This window comes from Cloeon dipterum, chromosome 2, assembly GCF_949628265.1.
Source record: "Cloeon dipterum chromosome 2, ieCloDipt1.1, whole genome shotgun sequence".
Lineage (NCBI taxonomy): Eukaryota > Metazoa > Arthropoda > Insecta > Ephemeroptera > Baetidae > Cloeon > Cloeon dipterum.
Genome location: NC_088787.1, coordinates 23,068,194 through 23,086,543, shown reverse-complemented (window position 1 = coordinate 23,086,543; position 18,350 = coordinate 23,068,194). Strand labels below are relative to the sequence as shown.

General features: G+C 39.9%; 3 protein-coding genes across 6 annotated transcripts; 1 reads left to right on the top strand and 2 right to left on the bottom strand.

The window, feature by feature from the left end:
- Positions 1 to 110: 110 nt before the first annotated feature.
- Positions 111 to 5,803, bottom strand: LOC135935280 (calcium release-activated calcium channel protein 1-like). Of its 4 annotated transcripts, none has more exons than XM_065477500.1 (6): positions 4,206 to 5,803; positions 3,746 to 4,090; positions 3,111 to 3,263; positions 1,631 to 2,440; positions 984 to 1,158; positions 111 to 931 (listed from the first exon to the last, which is right to left on the bottom strand). In XM_065477500.1, the coding sequence occupies exons 2-4, from the start codon at positions 4,082 to 4,084 to the stop codon at positions 1,895 to 1,897; spliced, it is 1,038 nt and encodes a 345-aa protein (XP_065333572.1). In that variant the 5' UTR covers positions 4,085 to 4,090; positions 4,206 to 5,803; the 3' UTR covers positions 111 to 931; positions 984 to 1,158; positions 1,631 to 1,894. The 4 variants fall into 4 exon arrangements, with proteins under 4 accessions (XP_065333572.1, XP_065333571.1, XP_065333570.1 ...); XM_065477499.1 differs by having other exon boundaries at positions 3,746 to 4,087; XM_065477498.1 differs by having other exon boundaries at positions 5,229 to 5,802.
- Positions 458 to 1,683, bottom strand: LOC135937522 (calcium release-activated calcium channel protein 1-like). The gene is made up of 3 exons (XM_065480674.1): positions 1,631 to 1,683; positions 984 to 1,158; positions 458 to 931 (listed from the first exon to the last, which is right to left on the bottom strand). Exons 1-3 carry the CDS (start codon positions 1,681 to 1,683, stop codon positions 458 to 460), a joined length of 702 nt encoding a protein of 233 aa, XP_065336746.1.
- An 836-nt stretch (positions 5,804 to 6,639) lies between the features above and the next one.
- Kdm2 (Lysine demethylase 2) lies at positions 6,640 to 17,968 on the top strand. Its single transcript, XM_065477497.1, has 14 exons — positions 6,640 to 6,845; positions 6,980 to 7,124; positions 7,280 to 7,405; positions 9,930 to 10,102; positions 10,603 to 10,803; positions 10,870 to 11,139; positions 12,176 to 12,340; positions 12,391 to 12,579; positions 12,900 to 13,283; positions 13,944 to 14,213; positions 14,900 to 15,019; positions 15,374 to 15,683; positions 16,400 to 16,913; positions 17,557 to 17,968. Exons 1-14 carry the CDS (start codon positions 6,750 to 6,752, stop codon positions 17,864 to 17,866), a joined length of 3,273 nt encoding a protein of 1,090 aa, XP_065333569.1. The 5' UTR covers positions 6,640 to 6,749; the 3' UTR covers positions 17,867 to 17,968.
- Positions 17,969 to 18,350: the final 382 nt, after the last annotated feature.

Genomic DNA, 18,350 nt, shown 5'->3' with positions numbered 1-18,350 from the left:
GTTAATTTTTTTGAGACAAGAGGATTTCAGGATCTGATGGTAATTACTTTCGGCCAAAGCAATTAGGGACTATTCCAAAACTCTTTATCTCCAGGGGGACTAATTTGAACCTTTTGTTTGTTTTTATTTTATGCTCCTGTAAGGACACGGATAGGATAATGGAGGGAGGACAAACAGGACGCCCCAAGGACAGGAGGACCCCTTATTAGGTAAATGCCTTTGCAGGGGCAGATCGTAAGGGGTGTGGGATTTTGAGATCTGCCCTCACGAGAGCATGAGATTTTCATTCAACAATTTTCAAACACCCTTCCCCTACTAAAACTTAATTTGTTTGACCACCTTGACCTGTTCCACTTTTAACAATAAAAGCCTTCATCACAGTGACAGAGGATATATTATTTTCGCAAAATGGATCCAACTTTGACGGTGGAGCTATAGTTTTTCTCTCTGCGTTCGGTCACGCGACATTCTTCAACTCGATCCGCACCTCGATCCTGGACATGCGTGTGCTGCAGGCGTGTTCGGCCAAGGTTTTGCGAAAGTGGAAAAACGTCACTACAAACAGGAGGAGAAAAGGGACCATGGTCAAGGAGCCGGCCAGCGCTGCCGGCTCTGAGAAGTCCCAGAATTTAACCCAGTTGAGCAGGATTATCTCGACCAGGAAGAGAAAGAGGCCAAGCACGTGGGCCAGGCCGGCGCTCAGTGAGACCAAACCGTGCAGCCGGTCGTGCATGGAAAAGGACGGCACCGCGCGCAGATGGTCGACGTCGTACTCTTCGGAGATGGCGCTCATCCGAGGCAGCAGGCACGTGCTGACCATCAGGGCGAAAAAGTTGGACGTGATCAGCAGGACAGTGTTGGCCGCGTAAAGGGAAAACAGCCAGCCCGGCGCGGTGGACGGAACGTTTACTTGCAGCTCGGCCATTGCTTCCTAAGGACGGAATCACATTGAGAAAAAAGTCACGAATTTACGGAGCTCGTACCATAGCAAAGAAGGCGATCAGATGCGCAGAGCGGTGCACCCCTTTCAGTTTGGCTGTGCGGTAGTGCAGTTGCCTCCACGCCAGCCCCAGAGGTGTGTTGTGCAGTTTCCCCCCAGCTGATTTGCTTGCTGCAATCGGCACCAGACCTGCTTCCACCTGACCCAACTCCACGGGCCTGTATTCAGGTCAATTAATTTAACTGGTGATTGGCAATCTACCCGCCTTTTTTACCCGTTGCTCTTGCTTTTCATTAAGTAATAGCACACGTGCATGCTTTCCGTATGCTGAATTGCACAAACCCATGGTCAGTTGACAAATAGCAAAACTAAGCACTTTGAAAAATAATACAATAAGCTTAAGCAATTCGATTGTTTTTGCTAAAACTCGACATTTCTAGTGAGACTATTTAAGAAGTAAAAAATTGATTTTTGTTGGATACAATCGATAAACTTGAAGAGAAAAAAATTAATCCAGCATTAAATCCTTATCAAGATTATCTGCTTGCATTAATAATATACCGTCACTCTGAATCAGTGACTAATAAAAGAAACGCTTCAATGCTGTCAACACATTTAGAAAAAGTTGTTTGACAACATTTCCCAAGTCTACAGCTGATAATTTTTAGTTCGTATCACAGAGGTCCTTACCAGACGAAAGGATTAGTGGTTTCCTTGCCCGGTACCTTATCGGACACTTGCATGACGACTGGTTAAAAACAGTATAGTGAAAACTCTGCTCCTCTATATAGTTAGTATGACCGTGTCACTTTTAGCACGAATTATACCTCGTGACTTTGAGACGCATTTTTCGATCCTGTCAGACAACTCAAAAAAAACTCATGTGGAGCAAAATTATTGTGCATAAATTAAATGGTTTATTAGATTATTAAATACAAAATATATTAGGATGAGTCAGACATTATTGTAACCAGGTGGATACGTAAACTTAGACTCGTCTTTTTTGTTCTGAGCAGCCATGCCCTCGCCCAGCTGGTTTTCCAGGTCGGACTTCATCTTTTCTAGCGCCTGCAGATCCAGGTCCGAGGCTTTACACTTGTGCACCACGAGGGTATGATAAAAGTGGACGGCGAAGCCAATGAAGATGAGCAGGGAGGGGACCGCGATCGCCGTTGAAGCAATAGCGGACGCGAAGGAGTAGTCCCAGAACTTGACCCAGCAGAGGATGGCCACCTCGACCAGGAAGAGGAAGAGGCCGAGCACGGTGGACAAGCCCCAGGCCAGCTCAATGAAAAAACGCATCCGTTCGTGTGGACTCTCGGACACCAACTCCGTCGCGTGCAGCCTGGTGACTGCGTCGATGTTGGGCAAGATGTAGGTAGAAATCATGAGCGCGAAGATGTGTACCGCAACCAGCACAGTCGTGCATACGGAGAATAGGATGAACATCCATTCTGGAACGTTGGTCGGTGTGTTGATTTGCAGCTCAACCATCGCCACCTGTTCAATTAAAGCGTGTGTAATTGTCAACTTAAATTGGAAATTATATTATACCTGTCAGGCGGGGCAAAAAAGAATATTTTTGTTGGGATAAAAATGCAAAGACAAATTTTTGTCTTCATTTCTATGATGCTTTGCTCCACAGTGATATTTATAATGTCTCCAAAAGTTATATTTAGAGGTCATTGATGAAAAAAAAATATATTTTAATTTTTTCTAAGAGTTCATCAAGAAGAGAAATGAATGTAAAAAAATTTTATTTAATAACAGGTTATATTAACTAACGCGTGTTAATATTCGACTTACACACGCACGCCTCTTGAATAATATTCAATTAATTTTCATATACAATAAAATCAATGGGAGTTAGTTAGTTTTACTTTCAAACTATGAGTTTTTCGACTTAGTTGTGCGTAATAGTCCTGCACTATGCACACACGCAATAGCTAGCTTATCGCGCATTATTTGCGTAAGGATGAAAAGAAACACACATAACTTATGTTTAACTTCAAGTGCTGGTGACAACAAAATAAGCCAGTGCTTCTGATAATAAAGTTCTTGTGTATGTTTTTCGTGCTTGTAAAAAATTTGCTCAATTCCTGCGCTTCACAATTTACGAACGGCCTTAGACTGTTATTCTTTTGCGAGATCGAGCTATAATACATTTTACCATTGCAAAACCAGAAAGAAGTTCAGATGTAGTGGCGGTAGCCTTCAATTTGGCTCTGCTCACATGTAGTCGCCTCCATGACAATCCAGTTGGCGTGAGAGTGCCGTCTGCGTTCGATTGCTTCTCAGGGTCTTCCCCGGCTGATGTGAAGCTCTAATTAAAAATGCAGATCTTTTATTACTTCCTCGCAATAACCACTAATAATGAATATAATCTTTATTTCTCATAACGATAATATCCTGAATTCTGCCAATATATTACAAAAAAATGTGCAAGTGGAATCAAAGCAATTCTTGTTATTTTAGTGTTGAATTCCTTATACAAATAACAAATACACAAAAAACCAACCTTTGACCCAAGAATTTAGCCTCTATTTTCTGTAGAGAATTTTACTAGATTAACCCGCCGATTCTCATAAATTATTTTGAAATTTCCCAAAAGATATAAACATATTCCTAAATCCCAAAATTATTTGTACTATTACTTTTTGAGATCAAAACCATGGTTTAGATATCAGCTTATAGCGTTTTCCTTTAAATTTGCTGCAAACATTTTTAAAAGTAATGTTGACAACCTGAATAAAATATTTTTGGTAGATATTTTTAAACAAGAACCACGTGTTTTTTTCTGCTTACAGGGCTCCTGTGGTACTGAGGGGCACCGGAGTCATGGTGGCCGCAGCAGCAACAAGGGCCTGTTGGCATCTGTGTTGGCGGCTGTAGCGCCAACGCCGATTGCGACCTGGACGGCGCCGGCCACTGCATCGGCGACTGCAGCGACGCCGTCGACTGGGTCGCCCGCAGCACCAGGGCCGCTTTGCGAAGCGAGTTGAATTTGTTGCTGGGGTTGAGGCGCGGCGAGCCGGGGTTAGATGCGATGTGCAGCGAGAGCGGGCGTCGCGCCGCGGGCGCGGACGAAGCCTGACTCAGCTGGCCCATGCTCTGCTGGTGCGCCATCAACTCGTCCTGGCTCATTTTCTGCTTCAAGCAGAGAGGATAAATAGCTTTAATTAGCGTGGTAGAAGCGAAATGAATTGAAAGATTTATTTTATTAAAACAATTGCAAGGCGTGCATAGTAAGAAAATAGTCAAGGACCTTGTCAGGTGAATGGAGCGGAAAATGTGAATTAATATTAACAGCGCGTTGCAGAACAAAGCGTGCAATGTGCCAAGTATATTTTTTCTTTTTTGTGCAGCGCGAACTTGAAGCGCAGAGAAAACATATAAATTAACATTTATTTTGCATCCCACGCTTCAACACCTTGACACGGACAGTTCAATGAGCTCTAAGAAAGTGGCTGAGTTTTCGCCAGTAAAAAAACTATAAAGACAGGTTGGAAAAAACTAGCATGTCTTTATTTCTGTCCGCGACAGCAGAAACTCACGCAATTTCCTTTGTGGCGACTTTTATCTCAATTGTGAGGTCAAGCGACGCAGTAATTGATAAGTAACCCCTGCAATTAACCTTAATTTAAAAGTGAAATGCAGAACTGAAGGCCTCCAATCCCTTTTCTATTTGAAAAAATAGAGCCTTCCATTTTAGTACAACTTCAAAATTAAAAAAAATCACCTATATATTTAAATTAAAAATTTAGCTAGAATGGATTAACAGCTTACATTCTCACTTATTTCCTCTTACGTAAGTAAAAAAAATCAATAGTTACTTGAAATGTTCGAAAATAATCATTTCCAAAGAAACACTCGTCGGACATTGAACTGTGTGTGAATAGCTATTTAGGTATTCCAGGTTAGAGAGTCTAAATTTGAAGCAAGACAAAAGACTGAAAGAACATAAATTATTAATGTTGTTATTTAGTTGCATACAAATCGAGTTTATTTCTCTTTTAAAATACTTCATTCAATTTTTATATAAAGGCTGTAGATTTTTAAAAATACTTATTTACTGCGATGGAACCCTATCGCATGGATTGTTATTTTTTTCAATATGAATTATAAAACAAATGGCTCGATCTCTGAAAAAATTGCCCTAGTTTCAATGCAAAATGACAAGAAAACATTTTCAAAAGACTGATTTTTTTAATTAGGAAGCTTGAGAAGTACTCGTACTTTAAAAAGCATATTTCTGTCACAAAATAATATTTTGCGAGAAAATATTTACCAGTGTTCTTGTCAGTGTACGTAGTGCCGGCCGCGGAGTTGTGCTCGCACTGGCAATTATCAGCTCTCTAAAGCCCTCCGTCTTCTTCCAAGTTAAATTACCTTCGACCACAAACGCATGCGCCTTGTGTATGTGAATGCACAAACAAGTATTTATGGTTGATGAAATTGTGTGTGACTTTTGTGAAGGTATTTTTTAACTAGGCACAGAGATTGAATTCTATACTCATTTTTCAATGTTTTTCTGCGAGATCAGTTTATTTTGTAAATATCCTAGACGTAATTAACAAAGTCAACCCATGAAACTAGAATTGCTCAAGGAACAAAGCTGTACAAATATTGATTTATATTTTTATCGGACCTAATATTCAACTTCTAGTTTAAATGATCTGTATCTCTTTTTAACTTTCCTTCAATAGACTTGACGATGGTGAGACCTATAATAATTTTAGTAAATCTCATATATATGTATATAAATTTGTAATTAATTTTGCTATAACTATATTTCTGTCAATAAAAAATGGACCAAAGACAATTCTTTTCATTCGATTCCTCGTTCTTGAAATAGGAAAATAACAAGACGTTAGAAAAGAAGCAGTCAAAATAAATACATTAAAAAAATGGTAATCATTATAACAGAGTCAGTGAAATAAAGTTGTTCTTACTTTCAAACGTAAATGGTGAAATATATTATGCTGCAAATTTAAAAGAGGATAATACTATATTAATATTGTTTCAAAAATTTCAAAGTGCTAAAAATTATTAATTGGAACTGTTAAGCTGACGTTAGATAATATAATGAAAAATTTCAAGCAGATGAGTTGAACTTTCCTATTAAAAGAATTCACTTTTAACTTTGTTATTTAAATAATTATGCTGCCCTGTAGTTTAGATATCACGCGCTCATGGAAATTAAATTATCTATACATAATTATATCTCTTCTGAATTTCATTATTTAGTCACACTCTATTTAACTTTAACCTTTTTGTGAATCTCATCTTCAAATGGAGATTAAAAGCATACAATACACCGAAATATGAGCTGAATCGGACCGCTTGAACAGAGTTTATTATCCACTAATAAAACCTTTTGGAAATATTATATTTTACTACAGAAGAAAAAGGAACACACTACTAACAGTTACAAATTAATAAAATTTAATTAAAGCAGCATTAAACCCTCACAATTCTAATACCAGAGCAGAAAATAATATTACGTGTATTGCAAACATGTAGCGGCGAGTTTTTATAGCAGCAAGCAGCATGCGTCTCGTCGTCTTTGCTGTTTGGAAAGGGTTAAATTGGTAAAGAGTGAGGAGGAAAAACAGGAGAGGAGATAGCATTGCCTCTGCTGTCATCAGATCGGGCTGCGTTGGCGCACAGCACGCATGGCGGCGGTGGTCCGAGTGTTCGTGGGTCGTTCGAGTGCGGCTCGGCAGTTGCTCGCCTCCGCCGGGCGAGAGTAGACCTAGGGAGAGGGGAGTGCGCTCGCTTAAGCTCTCGGCATCGGGCGTAAGCCAAAATGGCGACAACGAAGTCTTCGAAAGGCGACACAAAAAGCGAGAAGAAAAACAAGCACAAACGCAAGAATCCGGACCGAGAGTACATCATCCGACCGGTGAGAAGGCGTGGGTCCGTTCGGCGGCCTCCAGCCGGCCCGTGCCGCCTCCGCGGGGGCCGCACGATGGGCTGTGATTTCGCGCGCACGTTCACGAAGAGCTCGAAATTACTTGATTATTATTGTTTTTACAGAGGGACCGAAAACAGCGGAAGCACTATTCGGACGACTGGGCCTTCGGCGATGAAGAGATCGAGGGCCAGCACGCGTTCGACCTGGAGGAAAAGCTAACCACGGAACGCTTCGAGCAGGGATTCGTGAAGGAGTTGCAGGGCCAAGGCGAGTATACGGAGTAACACACACGCATTGGGCGCGCACGTACACACATTTTGCCCCGATTTACGATGACACTGGCCGCCGTGCCGCATCCCCGATTGTACTAAACGTTTCAATGCCTTCTCACTAACCCGCCAATGTCTTTCTCCTCTGTGCAGACGTGACCGTCGCGTACTTTCAACGCCACGGATTCAACACTCCGCTGCTGATCAAAGAGAAGACTGGTCTAGGACTGACTGTGCCGCCAGAAGACTTCACCATCAATGACGTGCGAATGGGTGTCGGTGAGTGCTCTTAACTCTCTATTTTCGCTTGCCTACCGCATAATAATATGCCCACTATTTTGGTATTACTCACCCCTACAGAAGCATACTATTTTGATAATTTTAAAACGCGTAGCAGGTGCATTGGCGAACAGGTGTATGTATTCGGCATAGCCATCCAATGGATTTTTCGGTCGTTTGATTTTGTGCTACTACTGATTCAAAATGGGAGCTTTAATTTGTTTACTTGAAAACTTTCTTAAACGGTATGAATCAATACAGATATTTACATTAGTCAACACCTGGCCAAGAGGATATTATGAAAGTTAGGGCGGCGCTGTGTTTTAAAATATAATGGAAAATGACATAAAAAAAAATCCGTAATTATCGCACTTTGCTTATGATGAAACTCTTCTATCGCTCTATAAATGTTTTTTACATACTGATGTCAAATTTTCATAGATTGACTGTCAACTAAAACCCTGATTACACGTGAAGGTTTATTATTGTAATTGAAAAGAAATTCAACCCGCTTAAATCAGACCCGCGTTATTATTGTTCAAATTTCTCAGAGACAATTATTTGTTAGTTTTTTTTTTAATTTGTGAGAAATGGAACATCTTGAATTTGGATGTAAAATTTGGTGAGTAATTTAACTTCTTGATGACATCTTGGACGAAATTAGATTCGCGACCACAACGTGAGAAATAGCTAAAGGTCTCAGCCGCGTAATTTTAAGCGGCGGCTATCTGAATCGGTTGCAGTTGTTTTTTGACGGCGGCTGAGTATTTTTACTTAAAAATTTTTAATGTGAAGCCTGATAGTGCCTAACGACCAGAAGGGCCGGAGACTATCGTCTTTCTCTGGCAGTTATTGATTTTTCGACTTTTGACCAGTGGCTGGCATTGCTTGAGCAGCTTAGCTAAATTCGCTGCGGCTGGCGGCTGACCTCGTGACCTCAAAATTTGCCAGCCGGCTAGTGCTTCCAGAAAAAATATTCTCCTCCTGACCTGCTCTGTCAGAAAGTGAAATTATTCATTAACTTGATTGCTATTATTATTCTCTCAACGTCATTAAAAGAAACAATGTTTTATTTTCCTAACATAGAGATGTTTATTTTAGCTTGATATAAACGGCATTGCCTTGAAGTCATGCACCAACTCTTATCGTCGTGCAATAATTCATCAATCAATCGTCGCCAATCACTGGTTCCGTCATGTCACTAGTGTTTTGCATAGTTACAGAAGTGTCTATTATTTGATCAATAATTTTGTACGCCAAAAGAATTTGAGTTGTGTAGAGTTGAAAAATCCTTTTAGATTTAGAGGTGTTTGCAGAAGGATCTCTTCTTGTTACTAAATATTTCAACTATTTTTTGTTCTAAATGGATCTAAGCGTTTCAAGCAGTACTGACGGAAATATTCGAAGTATTAACAAAAACGCTTCTTTCTATTGCCTCACATTTATACCAAATTCCCTGGTGTCTCTGGGAAATTAGGTGACACCCATGTATGTGTTGATTTTGCATTCATGGAGGTCAACCTATAAAATGACTTAACCAACGTCTAGGCATTTTTTTTCAAACTAAATCCTGTTTTTTCTCAATATAAAACCAGCACCACTTCCATTGAAATTCTAGTTTTGTATCTATCTACCCAAAATATCATTCAACCCTATAGAAAATCTATTGGGAAGGCAATTACACTACCAAAAGAGGCAACAAAATAAATTAATTAATGTACTCACCAATATAAGGGGTGATAATCATGATGATTATAAGTAAAGTTTTCACCCTCCGGTTTGGAGAGCTAAACGCATTACATTTTTCTTAATATTAGTTTCCACTGCTGTTAACTGTTTTAAATAATGAATTGAGTCTCGTTGCTCAAAGTTTATACTAAAGACAAATTAAATGCAAAATCACGCAACGTACTCTATTAAACATTTTTGACACAACTATAAAGCACACAAACTTTCAATCTAGTCAATCTCGGGACGAGTTGTTAGCAAACTAATATTTTCTTGAATCATGGAATATTTGAAGCATTCGCTTTAACGTTGTGATGCTTTTAGAATTCTCAATTCAATACGTCAGGGTTAGCGGAGTGTCACTGAAAAATATAACAGCTTCTTCAGCCATAAAATTCATAACAGCCTCTGGTTTGAGATCCGAATGAACTCGTTATCGTTAGCTAAGAGCTTAGTTCTCTTACCTGTCACAACAAAATGTTAAAGAATCTATTGAGTCTTCTTTTCGCAGTGCGAATTCTGTTCAATCGCGAGTTTTAAGATGAAATATTTTGCTCTGTCTTGACCTTGACTTGAAAAGATTATTTATTTAATTAATCAATATGATAGTCAAATCGCTGATTCAATTGTCCCCGTGTTAACCGTGATTGTATATTTGTTTTTATTTTCCACTTCTTCACTGAAATGTCCTGCTAAAATCAGCATGCAGAGGTTATCAGCACTGATGTCAATTAAAAATGAAGTGCTTTTGCACACTCGCATGTCGCTTTCATAACCCTTTTTTCCCTTAAACCAGGTTCCAGACGAATGTTGGACGTTATGGACGTCAACACTCAAAAGAATATGGACATGACCATGAAGGAGTGGCAGAAATACTACGAGAGTCCAAACAAGGAGAGGCTCCTGAATGTGATATCGCTGGAGTTTAGCCACACAAAGCTGGAAAGCTACGTGCAAGCACCCACAGTGGTAAGAAAGTATTTAAATATATTTTTGCTATCGTTAGTAGAGATGTCAATGAAAACAGATTCATTCACTCGGCGCATAGTCATAATTTTTCAGTTGAAAAAATGCAGCTGCCTCGGTGTATAGCCAGCTGTTTATTTTTCTGAATTTCTATATATTTGTAAAGGTCCTGCTCAACTAGTTTTGGCTGCTGGACGTTTTTTTAAAAATACGGAAAAATAAACCGCTCGCTGTACACCAAGGAAACTGTATCTAATATCAAATGGAAAATATTTTTACCTTCTAACTTAATAGATGAGGGTTTTTATGTAAAACAATTTTATACAAGATTTTTTGTGTCATTCGATTGTTTTCTTTTCTTAGTCTTAAGATCAAAGATGACTAAAAGAGAAATTGAGAAAAAAGATTTGTTTAACGTGCACTTCAATGCAGTTTTCCATCCGATTTTAAACCATGGAAATATTACATCAATAACAACTACTCTCTCAATGCCGACTTAATAGGTCCGACAGCTAGACTGGGTGGACTGCGTTTGGCCAAAATATTTGAAAGATATGCAGATAGAGTCGACCAATGTTCTTGAAGACATGATGTACCCTAAAGTGCAAAAGTACTGCTTGATGTCAGTAAAAAACTGCTACACCGACTTCCACGTTGACTTTGGCGGCACATCAGTTTGGTATCACATTATCAAAGGCAACAAGGTATGCCATTCCAACTTGAAGCGTACAGCTCAAATGGAAATATTGATGGCATTCTCTTGATTTTAGGTCTTCTGGCTGATCCCTCCTTCCGAACATAATATCAGTCTGTACGAACAGTGGGTGCTCTCTGGCAAGCAAAGTGACATTTTCTTTGGTGACACCGTGGAAAAGTGCTGTCGGGTGCATCTGGAGAAGGGAAATACGTTCTTCATTCCCTCTGGATGGATACACGCTGTCTTCACACCTAGCGACACCCTCGTGTTTGGAGGAAACTTCCTTCATTCCTACGGCATTGAAAAGCAGCTACGCATTGCCAAATTGGAGGACACCACTAAGGTTGGTTTAATAATTGTTCTACTTTGATTTGCAATTTGTTGTATATTTGTTTCAAGGTTTAACATAAAGGGTTAAAATGAAATTAGAAAACGTGTGGTTAAGGTGCGATTTATTTAAACTATTTATTTTGTCAAGTTAATGGACGTTTTTTAATGAGGCACTATGTTTAAAGAAATTTATGATTTTAATCGTGCAAAACTCCCAAAATCTGCTGTTCTGACTTTTCCACCAAAGCTTTGAGAAGTTCGGTATTGCTGACCAGCTGCTTGATGGCTTGTCCTGTTTTTTCAATGGTTACATCTACATCGTCTCGCACAGTTACTAGATAATCTCTCTTTTTCTCTTCCTCTCCGAGAATTTGCTTCTCCCCTTCTATGGTGCCAAGAATTTCCTTAATGGCCGCTTCAGTCAGTTCAATTTTCTTCTGCAAATTAAAGCGCTTTCTTGTCAAGTCCTCCTTCATCAGCAGCAGGTTGTCCAAGTTGGATCTCAGAAGGTTTCCCTCCTCAACCGTAGAAATTTCAGGCAGCGACATTTTTCCTAAAGGGTCACTGAATTTCTTAAAATATTTTTTACTTAATTGCAACAATTGTAGAGATCACAAATTAACATTTTTTGTTTATTGTTGCTACAGTGAAGATGTCACAAAAATAAACAAATATCTAAGAAATTAGTACAATATAGCAGCATTAAAGGTTTGACTATTAGCTGTTACAAAGGAATGTTAACTTTATTAAAATATTGCTTTGTAAAATAAATTATAACTTATATTTATTTTGCTAAACGTTGATAGTATTAATTGAGTTCACAGATTCAGTGTTGGTTTAAATATTATGTTTGATAGCTTTTATTTGTTCAAGAAAAGAACATGGTTATATTTTGAGTTTTAATTGTAAGTCCATGATTCATATTAATACTGCTCTCCTTTGCGTAATTTTCCACTGCAGTGGTAATAGGAGACTTTGACGCCAGCATATTGCCATATTTTTTTATCATTTTTTATGTGATAACTCATCGTGAGCATTCAATATTTCAGGTGCCTCAGAAGTTCAGATACCCCTTCTTCACAGAAATGCTGTGGTATGTGCTGGAAAAGTACGTCTTCTGCCTCTTGGGCAACTCGCATCTCAACCTTCCACCTGAGGCTTCCAACTCGAGGCTCAATTACCACCCACAGCATGATGTCCATCTCACCGCTCAAGTAAGCCAAACAAGTTATTCGCTCTCTCAGGTGCTAATTTCTTTAATCAGGAGCTGCACGGACTCAAGGACATCGTGCTCTTCCTCCACAACTTGCCACCACACAAAAAGAACGTGCCGGAGCTCATTCCTGATGCCATCAAATTAATCAACGATGTCCGGAGCTTGGTGCAACAACATCGTAAGGATAACCCAGCCTTGGCCATCACTGGGAGATGCACTTTGAGGTTACCACATGAAGTAAGTAGTGTTCTCTTCACTTGCCACGCAAAACTGCTAAATTGCACGCAGTAAGCTCAGATAAACGTAGAGTCCTTGAAACAAGGACTCTAATATAAAGAGCTGTACTAAAAAGAGAATCAAAGTTTTTCCATAAATAGAAGTTCTATTTTCCCTCTTGTTGAAGCTTGTAAGTTAACTTAATTTTTCTACTTATTCTTTTATTATTCTGCTAGATGTAAACTTACAATTTCCCTACGCCGCGTGATATGCAAATAACATGCACATAGCAGAATTTAAATTGAAAGTTATTTACATGTAGAAAATGCATTATGTTTAAGAATACAGATCGCAATCCTCTGAGTCGGTCGTCCAGCAACAGCCGTGGCGTGCCGCGCGTCAAGGGGCACCAAGGCAGCAGGGGTAGCTTGGGTGGCAACTCGTCACGGACAAGCCTGCCAAGCATGCCCAGCCAGCAGCACTCGCCCCTGTCCGCGTCGCACATACAGACACCGAATCGGCCGCCAGACACACCAAAGCCTGTGTCAAGCGGCAGCGGCTCCGGTTCGAACAACAACGGGCCACGAAGAAGGCGCACCCGTTGCAAGAAGTGCGAGGCCTGCAACAGAGCCGACTGTGGCGAGTGCAACTTCTGCCTGGACATGGTCAAATTTGGTGGCCCTGGCCGTGCCAAGCAAACCTGCGTCATGCGTCAATGCTTGCAGGTAAAGCGGCGGAGGAATAAGTAGCACTCATCAAAACATTATTGCTGTGTGGTGTTGAGAAACTAATTATTGTGCTTGGACTTCAACACGCATTAATATTTTTCACGTCTGCTTCTTGTATCCTAAATGTTGTGAAAAAGCAATGTAATCTATAAATTCAACATTCTGGAACTTTAATTTTTTTACTTCATTTGTGATGAAGATTAATAGTTGAAATAGTGGTAACCATATGTCAACCAAAATTGGTGAATTAAATTTTGTTTCAAGGATATCATGTTAATTTGTGTTGATTAGCAACAGATATTCGGACAGAAATTAAATGTTTTTTTTGTACCTGAACTAGATCTCTCTTTATTTTTATTTTATAAACGGTATGAAAATTATATTCCTACTAATTTTTTGTCCCATTTGCTACTCATGCATGGAAGTAAGTGATATTTCGATTTTAATTGATATTTTTTTTTAAATGGCCAAAAATCCGTTTAACACAATGTTGCAATGGTGGAAACTTCTGTACAGGAAAGTCTTGATTCCAGAAGTAACCAGGCACTTTTTGTAATCCAGTGTTAGACCCAAACCTTTATCATCACCAGCTACTCAGTCTAGTTCTCTTTTGAGCTTGATGAATTGGAAAGAAACGGTGTTTTCTCAAATTTCCAGCCGATGCTGCCGGTAACAGCAGCGTGTGCAGTGTGCCGACTGGATGGCTGGGGCTTGGAACCTGTGGTGCCGATCCAGAAAACAGCCGAAAGGGCTTCTGTGCCTTCCTCCCTGATGGAGTGCAGCGTGTGCTTCGAGATTATGCATCCCAAGTGCGCGGTCAGCCGCCTGCCACCCGGGATCCAGGCGACCGGTCAGGTCAACGAGGACATGCCCAACTCTTGGGAGTGTCCGCTGTGCTGCAAGGAAGGAAAGAACCAAGATTACAAGGTTAGCATTTCAATGGTTTGACCTTAATTCTCAAAGAGACTGTAGTTCCATAAGAAATTCACTACTACAAATTGGGAAGCTGGCGCTTTTTTTGAAATGTTATAAGTCTGAAGGGTTTTGCTAGGGATAAAAAAGGATCTTAAATATCAATGCCAATTTAAGGATCCTCAAATTCTCTCAAATTAAAGTTTAAAAGGAAACTTTAAACGCCAATCTTAAAACAGAAGTTTACTACACTGAAGAGACATGTACATAGTAGATGGTTAGAACAAATATTGAGGATACCACAACCTGATTTATCCTCTCATTGAATCTCTCCCCCTTCACATGTTTCTTATAATCTGGCAAGCGCAGTTAAGTACTACATATCACGCCGTGTTCATGCTGCAGCATGATATAAATTAAATGAACCCACACTGACGTCTTCAAATATTACAGAGTAAGGAGGAACTTCCTTACATGTCTTATGAACCAGTGGTATGGTATTGAAATTAATATCAAATAAAGACAATGATTTCATTGAATTCAATTCACATTGCTAGACTTAAGTCATACCTTGAATTTCAAAAAACACTTTAAATGTATGGAAAAGCTAATCATCAACACGGGACTAATTATGAAAATATTTTATCATTATAATATATATAACTCTGGCTCTCTAAAGTGACCTTTGTTTGCACCAACAGCCACGCCACTTCCGTGCCAGGAACAAAACGAGTGGCGGCCCTCTCCCAGAACACTTCCGGAGGGGCTCTTTCAGCAGTGAGTCCAGCGAAAATCCCGCGAGAAACATAAAAACTGAATTTGTAAGTACTTATACCTTGGTATTTGAAAAGTGCTGCAATGTCATCTGAAAAAAAAATTACAAGCTCTGCAGGCCGTAAATTATTTCAAACTGTGAGAATTGTCTCATTCCTAACGCTTTGGTGTTCCACCTATGTTGGCCATTTCTCTACAGAGGAATTCTATCTGGCTTCTTTGTCCTTAATTAGTAAATTTGGAGGCTTCTATCCATTTCATTGCTATAGGTGGTATTCAGCATTCAGCAATCAATTTTTTATTTGTGACTTGCATATTTTTACCTGAGCAAATTAACCAAAAAAAAAATATATTTTGTAACAACCTTGTATGAAAATTCTAAATTGATTTGAAATCAACAGGACAGCGACGCCGATCCTATGTCTCCTTCGGGCTCCAGTAAGGCCAAGCCGGAGCCACCGCACCTATCGCCAGACAGGCGGAGACGCTACTCAATGGACTCTGAGGTGGTGGACGACGCGGGACCACCAGTGTTAGATGGCGAAGCGGCTCCCGCCGTTCACAGGCCGGTCAACGTCATCCGGCCACCTCTACGATCTCAACTCGCTGCCCAACTAATCGGCAGCTCGACCAAGCAGCTGAAACGACCCACGGTTGTTGTTCGACCGAGTGGCATCCCGCCAGATACCAAGACTACTGTAAGACTGCCAGGTAATTGAAGGTTTCACCAAGTCGTGAATTTACTTAATTGAATATCCAATGAAATGGACCATAGAAAGTGCAGCATTTGAAAATTAATTGAAACCCATGAAAGGCTTCAATTATTGTAAATTGTTGACCAACAGCCAGGATCAATTTTTTTAAATAGTTTATGTAGTTGTTAAAAATTTACTATTGCAAACAACTACTTGGGTTTTCTGGTTTTGTTAGAGAAAATTAGTGCAAAGAGTGTCAAGTTATTTTTATATTAACTGCCCCAGCAAACCCAAGGTGACCTAGTTCAAGGTCAAAGCAGCAAGCAAAGCCATGCATAATAAAATTATTTAAGATAAACTAAGAATATAAGATTAAACCGCTATTGTTCAGGTTTGCAATAAGTTTTTACGGGTTTTTAAACCACAATTCAAAATTGCTATTGTACACCGGATGTCAGGATTTATAATAATTTGCTTACTGTGGACTAACTATTTAACTCTCTTAGCTGGGTTGAATTTCCATTGGAAAAAAGATTCCTGGGTCAGTTTGGCCGTCATGAAATCCATGTGAAAATTATGCACTTTGTGACTAGCTTTTAGTTTTGAGAATTACTCAAAAGTTTGGTATGAAACAGAAAATGAGCAAACCTTTCACTAGTAACAAAATTTAATTATTTCAATTTTGGTTTACTCATGAAAAAGTCTGCCATAATCATAATGATGTCTTTGCAGGCGGCAACTTGGCGATGGACAAGGAGGTGATGTCGCTGGTGTTCCGCTTCCTAAACCAGCAGGAGCTTAACACGTGCACGCTGGTGTGCAAGAGCTGGATGGTGTGGGCTTGCTCGCCGAAGCTGTGGACACGGATGTCGCTGGCGCACTACAAGGTGACCGCCGCCGTGATACAGGGTGTGGTGAAGCGGCAGCCGAGCGTGCTGATCCTCGACTGGAGCACGGTCAGCTCGAAGCAGCTCGGTTGGCTGCTGCCGCGCCTGCCACAGCTGCACAGCCTTAGCCTGCAGGGCTGCACATACGCTACTTCCGTGGTCGCGCTGCGCACCAGCTCGTGTCCCATGCTCACCTCGCTCGATCTCAGCTATGTCACCGGCATGAATGACTGCTGTCTCCGTGAGATCCTGTCGCCTCCACCCGACTCACGGCCTGGTCTCACCGACAATAAGTCCCGCCTCAGGAACTTGAGAGACCTTGTGCTCGTCGGCTGCGACATTTCCGACGTCTCTGTTAGGTAAAAGAATTTACCAGCATATTATCAATATTTTCTCAAGTTGAAAATACGCAAATTAGTGATTTACACATTTTTATCCTATTTTGTTAAGTTAAAAACACTGATACATATTCCCAATTAAGATCAAATCACTTGTCTTATTGAGTTATGATAAAAATTTCACTTCCTGGTTAACACCTTGGTGGTTTGTACTTTAAAAACCAAGCTAGTAAATAATGCAGATTTTCGTCTGTGCTGGTGCACAATTGAGATGAAGGAATTTTAAAAACTTGTGACAAAAATTGGAGCCTATTCTGAACTGTCTTTGAGTAATTCAAGCCAATTTGAAAGCTTGATACACGATCTTTCTATTTTCTCTTCTGAAAGAAATAACTAAACTGAAGTGCTAATTTTGGTAATTTTAAAAATACATGGGGTTCTAATTACCACCACTTTATGAACCAGTAGTTTTGTACATACAACTAAATTTTTATCATAATTTTCTGCCTGTTGAAAAAAATTATTTAATAATCGTAAAGAACAGAAAAATTGCTACAAAGCAGTCACGCTGCTCATTTCTCTGCTTCCTTTTTCCGTAAATCATAAAAAGAAACAAATTTTTATAGCTTTTCAATTGACTGACAGCTATGTGTTCATATTTCAGATACATTGTTCAGTACTTGAAGAGTATTGAAGCACTGTCCTTGGGCTTGTGCTACAAGATCACTGACGCTGGAGTGGCCCAGCTGTCGTCAAACAACGCGCCGACCCTGACCAATCTCAAGTATCTGAATCTGTCAGGCTGCAAAATGATCACGGATCTGAGCCTGGAGCACTTGGAGCGATGCAAGGGGCTGCAGAGACTGGACTGCCGCCACACACCGCTCATCACGGCCGAGGCCATGCGGCTGACTTGCCAGAGGCGGCCCAACTTGGTTAGTGTCACAGACAAACTGTTGGTTGCCAAGGACTAGTCAGTGGGACAGTTGCAATTTTATTCCAATCCCGACGCTATCTAATATGTGTGTTAAGCGATAGGAAAAATAAAACTTCAGTACGCTGTCTGTCGAAACATGCATTTTGCCATTTTATTTGTCAAGTTGACGATTTGTTTTGTCATATCAAACGTGATGTCGTCAGTGTTTTAGATTTTGTTTACAAATAAATCCACTTGTACAAAATAAACCAAAGCAAATTTGCTCACTGCCACCCTGAAAAAGCATCCAATCACTTTTTTCCTTAATCCGGAAATATATTCTAATACTCATGAATTAGTTGAAACCTAAAAATAATTATTATAGAGATAAAAGAATTATGGACTTAAGTTGACAACATTTGCCTACTTTGGGTGGATTACTTTTGTAGTTACCACAAATTCTAGTTATCAATTTTTAGTGCACTCCATTCTGTGAATGGATGGGTCCAATATTTTATGTCGATTGGCGACAGAGACTTAAT

What these genes read in the sequence shown, in the direction of transcription:
- LOC135937522 (XM_065480674.1), bottom strand. Translation starts at nt 1,683, where the DNA reads ATGCAAGTGTCCGATAAGGTACCGGGCAAGGAAACCACTAATCCTTTC. An exon ending in ACCACTAATCCTTTCGTCTG is followed by an intron (nt 1,159 to 1,630) that starts GTAAGGACCTCT and finishes ACCTGAATACAG; the next exon opens with GCCCGTGGAGTTGGGTCAGG. An exon ending in TGATCGCCTTCTTTGCTATG is followed by an intron (nt 932 to 983) that starts GTACGAGCTCCG and finishes TTCCGTCCTTAG; the next exon opens with GAAGCAATGGCCGAGCTGCA.
- LOC135935280 (XM_065477500.1), bottom strand. Translation starts at nt 4,084, where the DNA reads ATGAGCCAGGACGAGTTGATGGCGCACCAGCAGAGCATGGGCCAGCTG. An exon ending in CTCAGTACCACAGGAGCCCT is followed by an intron (nt 3,264 to 3,745) that starts GTAAGCAGAAAA and finishes ATTTTTAATTAG; the next exon opens with AGCTTCACATCAGCCGGGGA. An exon ending in TTCTTTCTGGTTTTGCAATG is followed by an intron (nt 2,441 to 3,110) that starts GTAAAATGTATT and finishes TTAATTGAACAG; the next exon opens with GTGGCGATGGTTGAGCTGCA.
- Kdm2 (XM_065477497.1), top strand. Translation starts at nt 6,750, where the DNA reads ATGGCGACAACGAAGTCTTCGAAAGGCGACACAAAAAGCGAGAAGAAA. An exon ending in GAAGGAGTTGCAGGGCCAAG is followed by an intron (nt 7,125 to 7,279) that starts GCGAGTATACGG and finishes TCCTCTGTGCAG; the next exon opens with ACGTGACCGTCGCGTACTTT. An exon ending in TCATGCGTCAATGCTTGCAG is followed by an intron (nt 13,284 to 13,943) that starts GTAAAGCGGCGG and finishes TCAAATTTCCAG; the next exon opens with CCGATGCTGCCGGTAACAGC.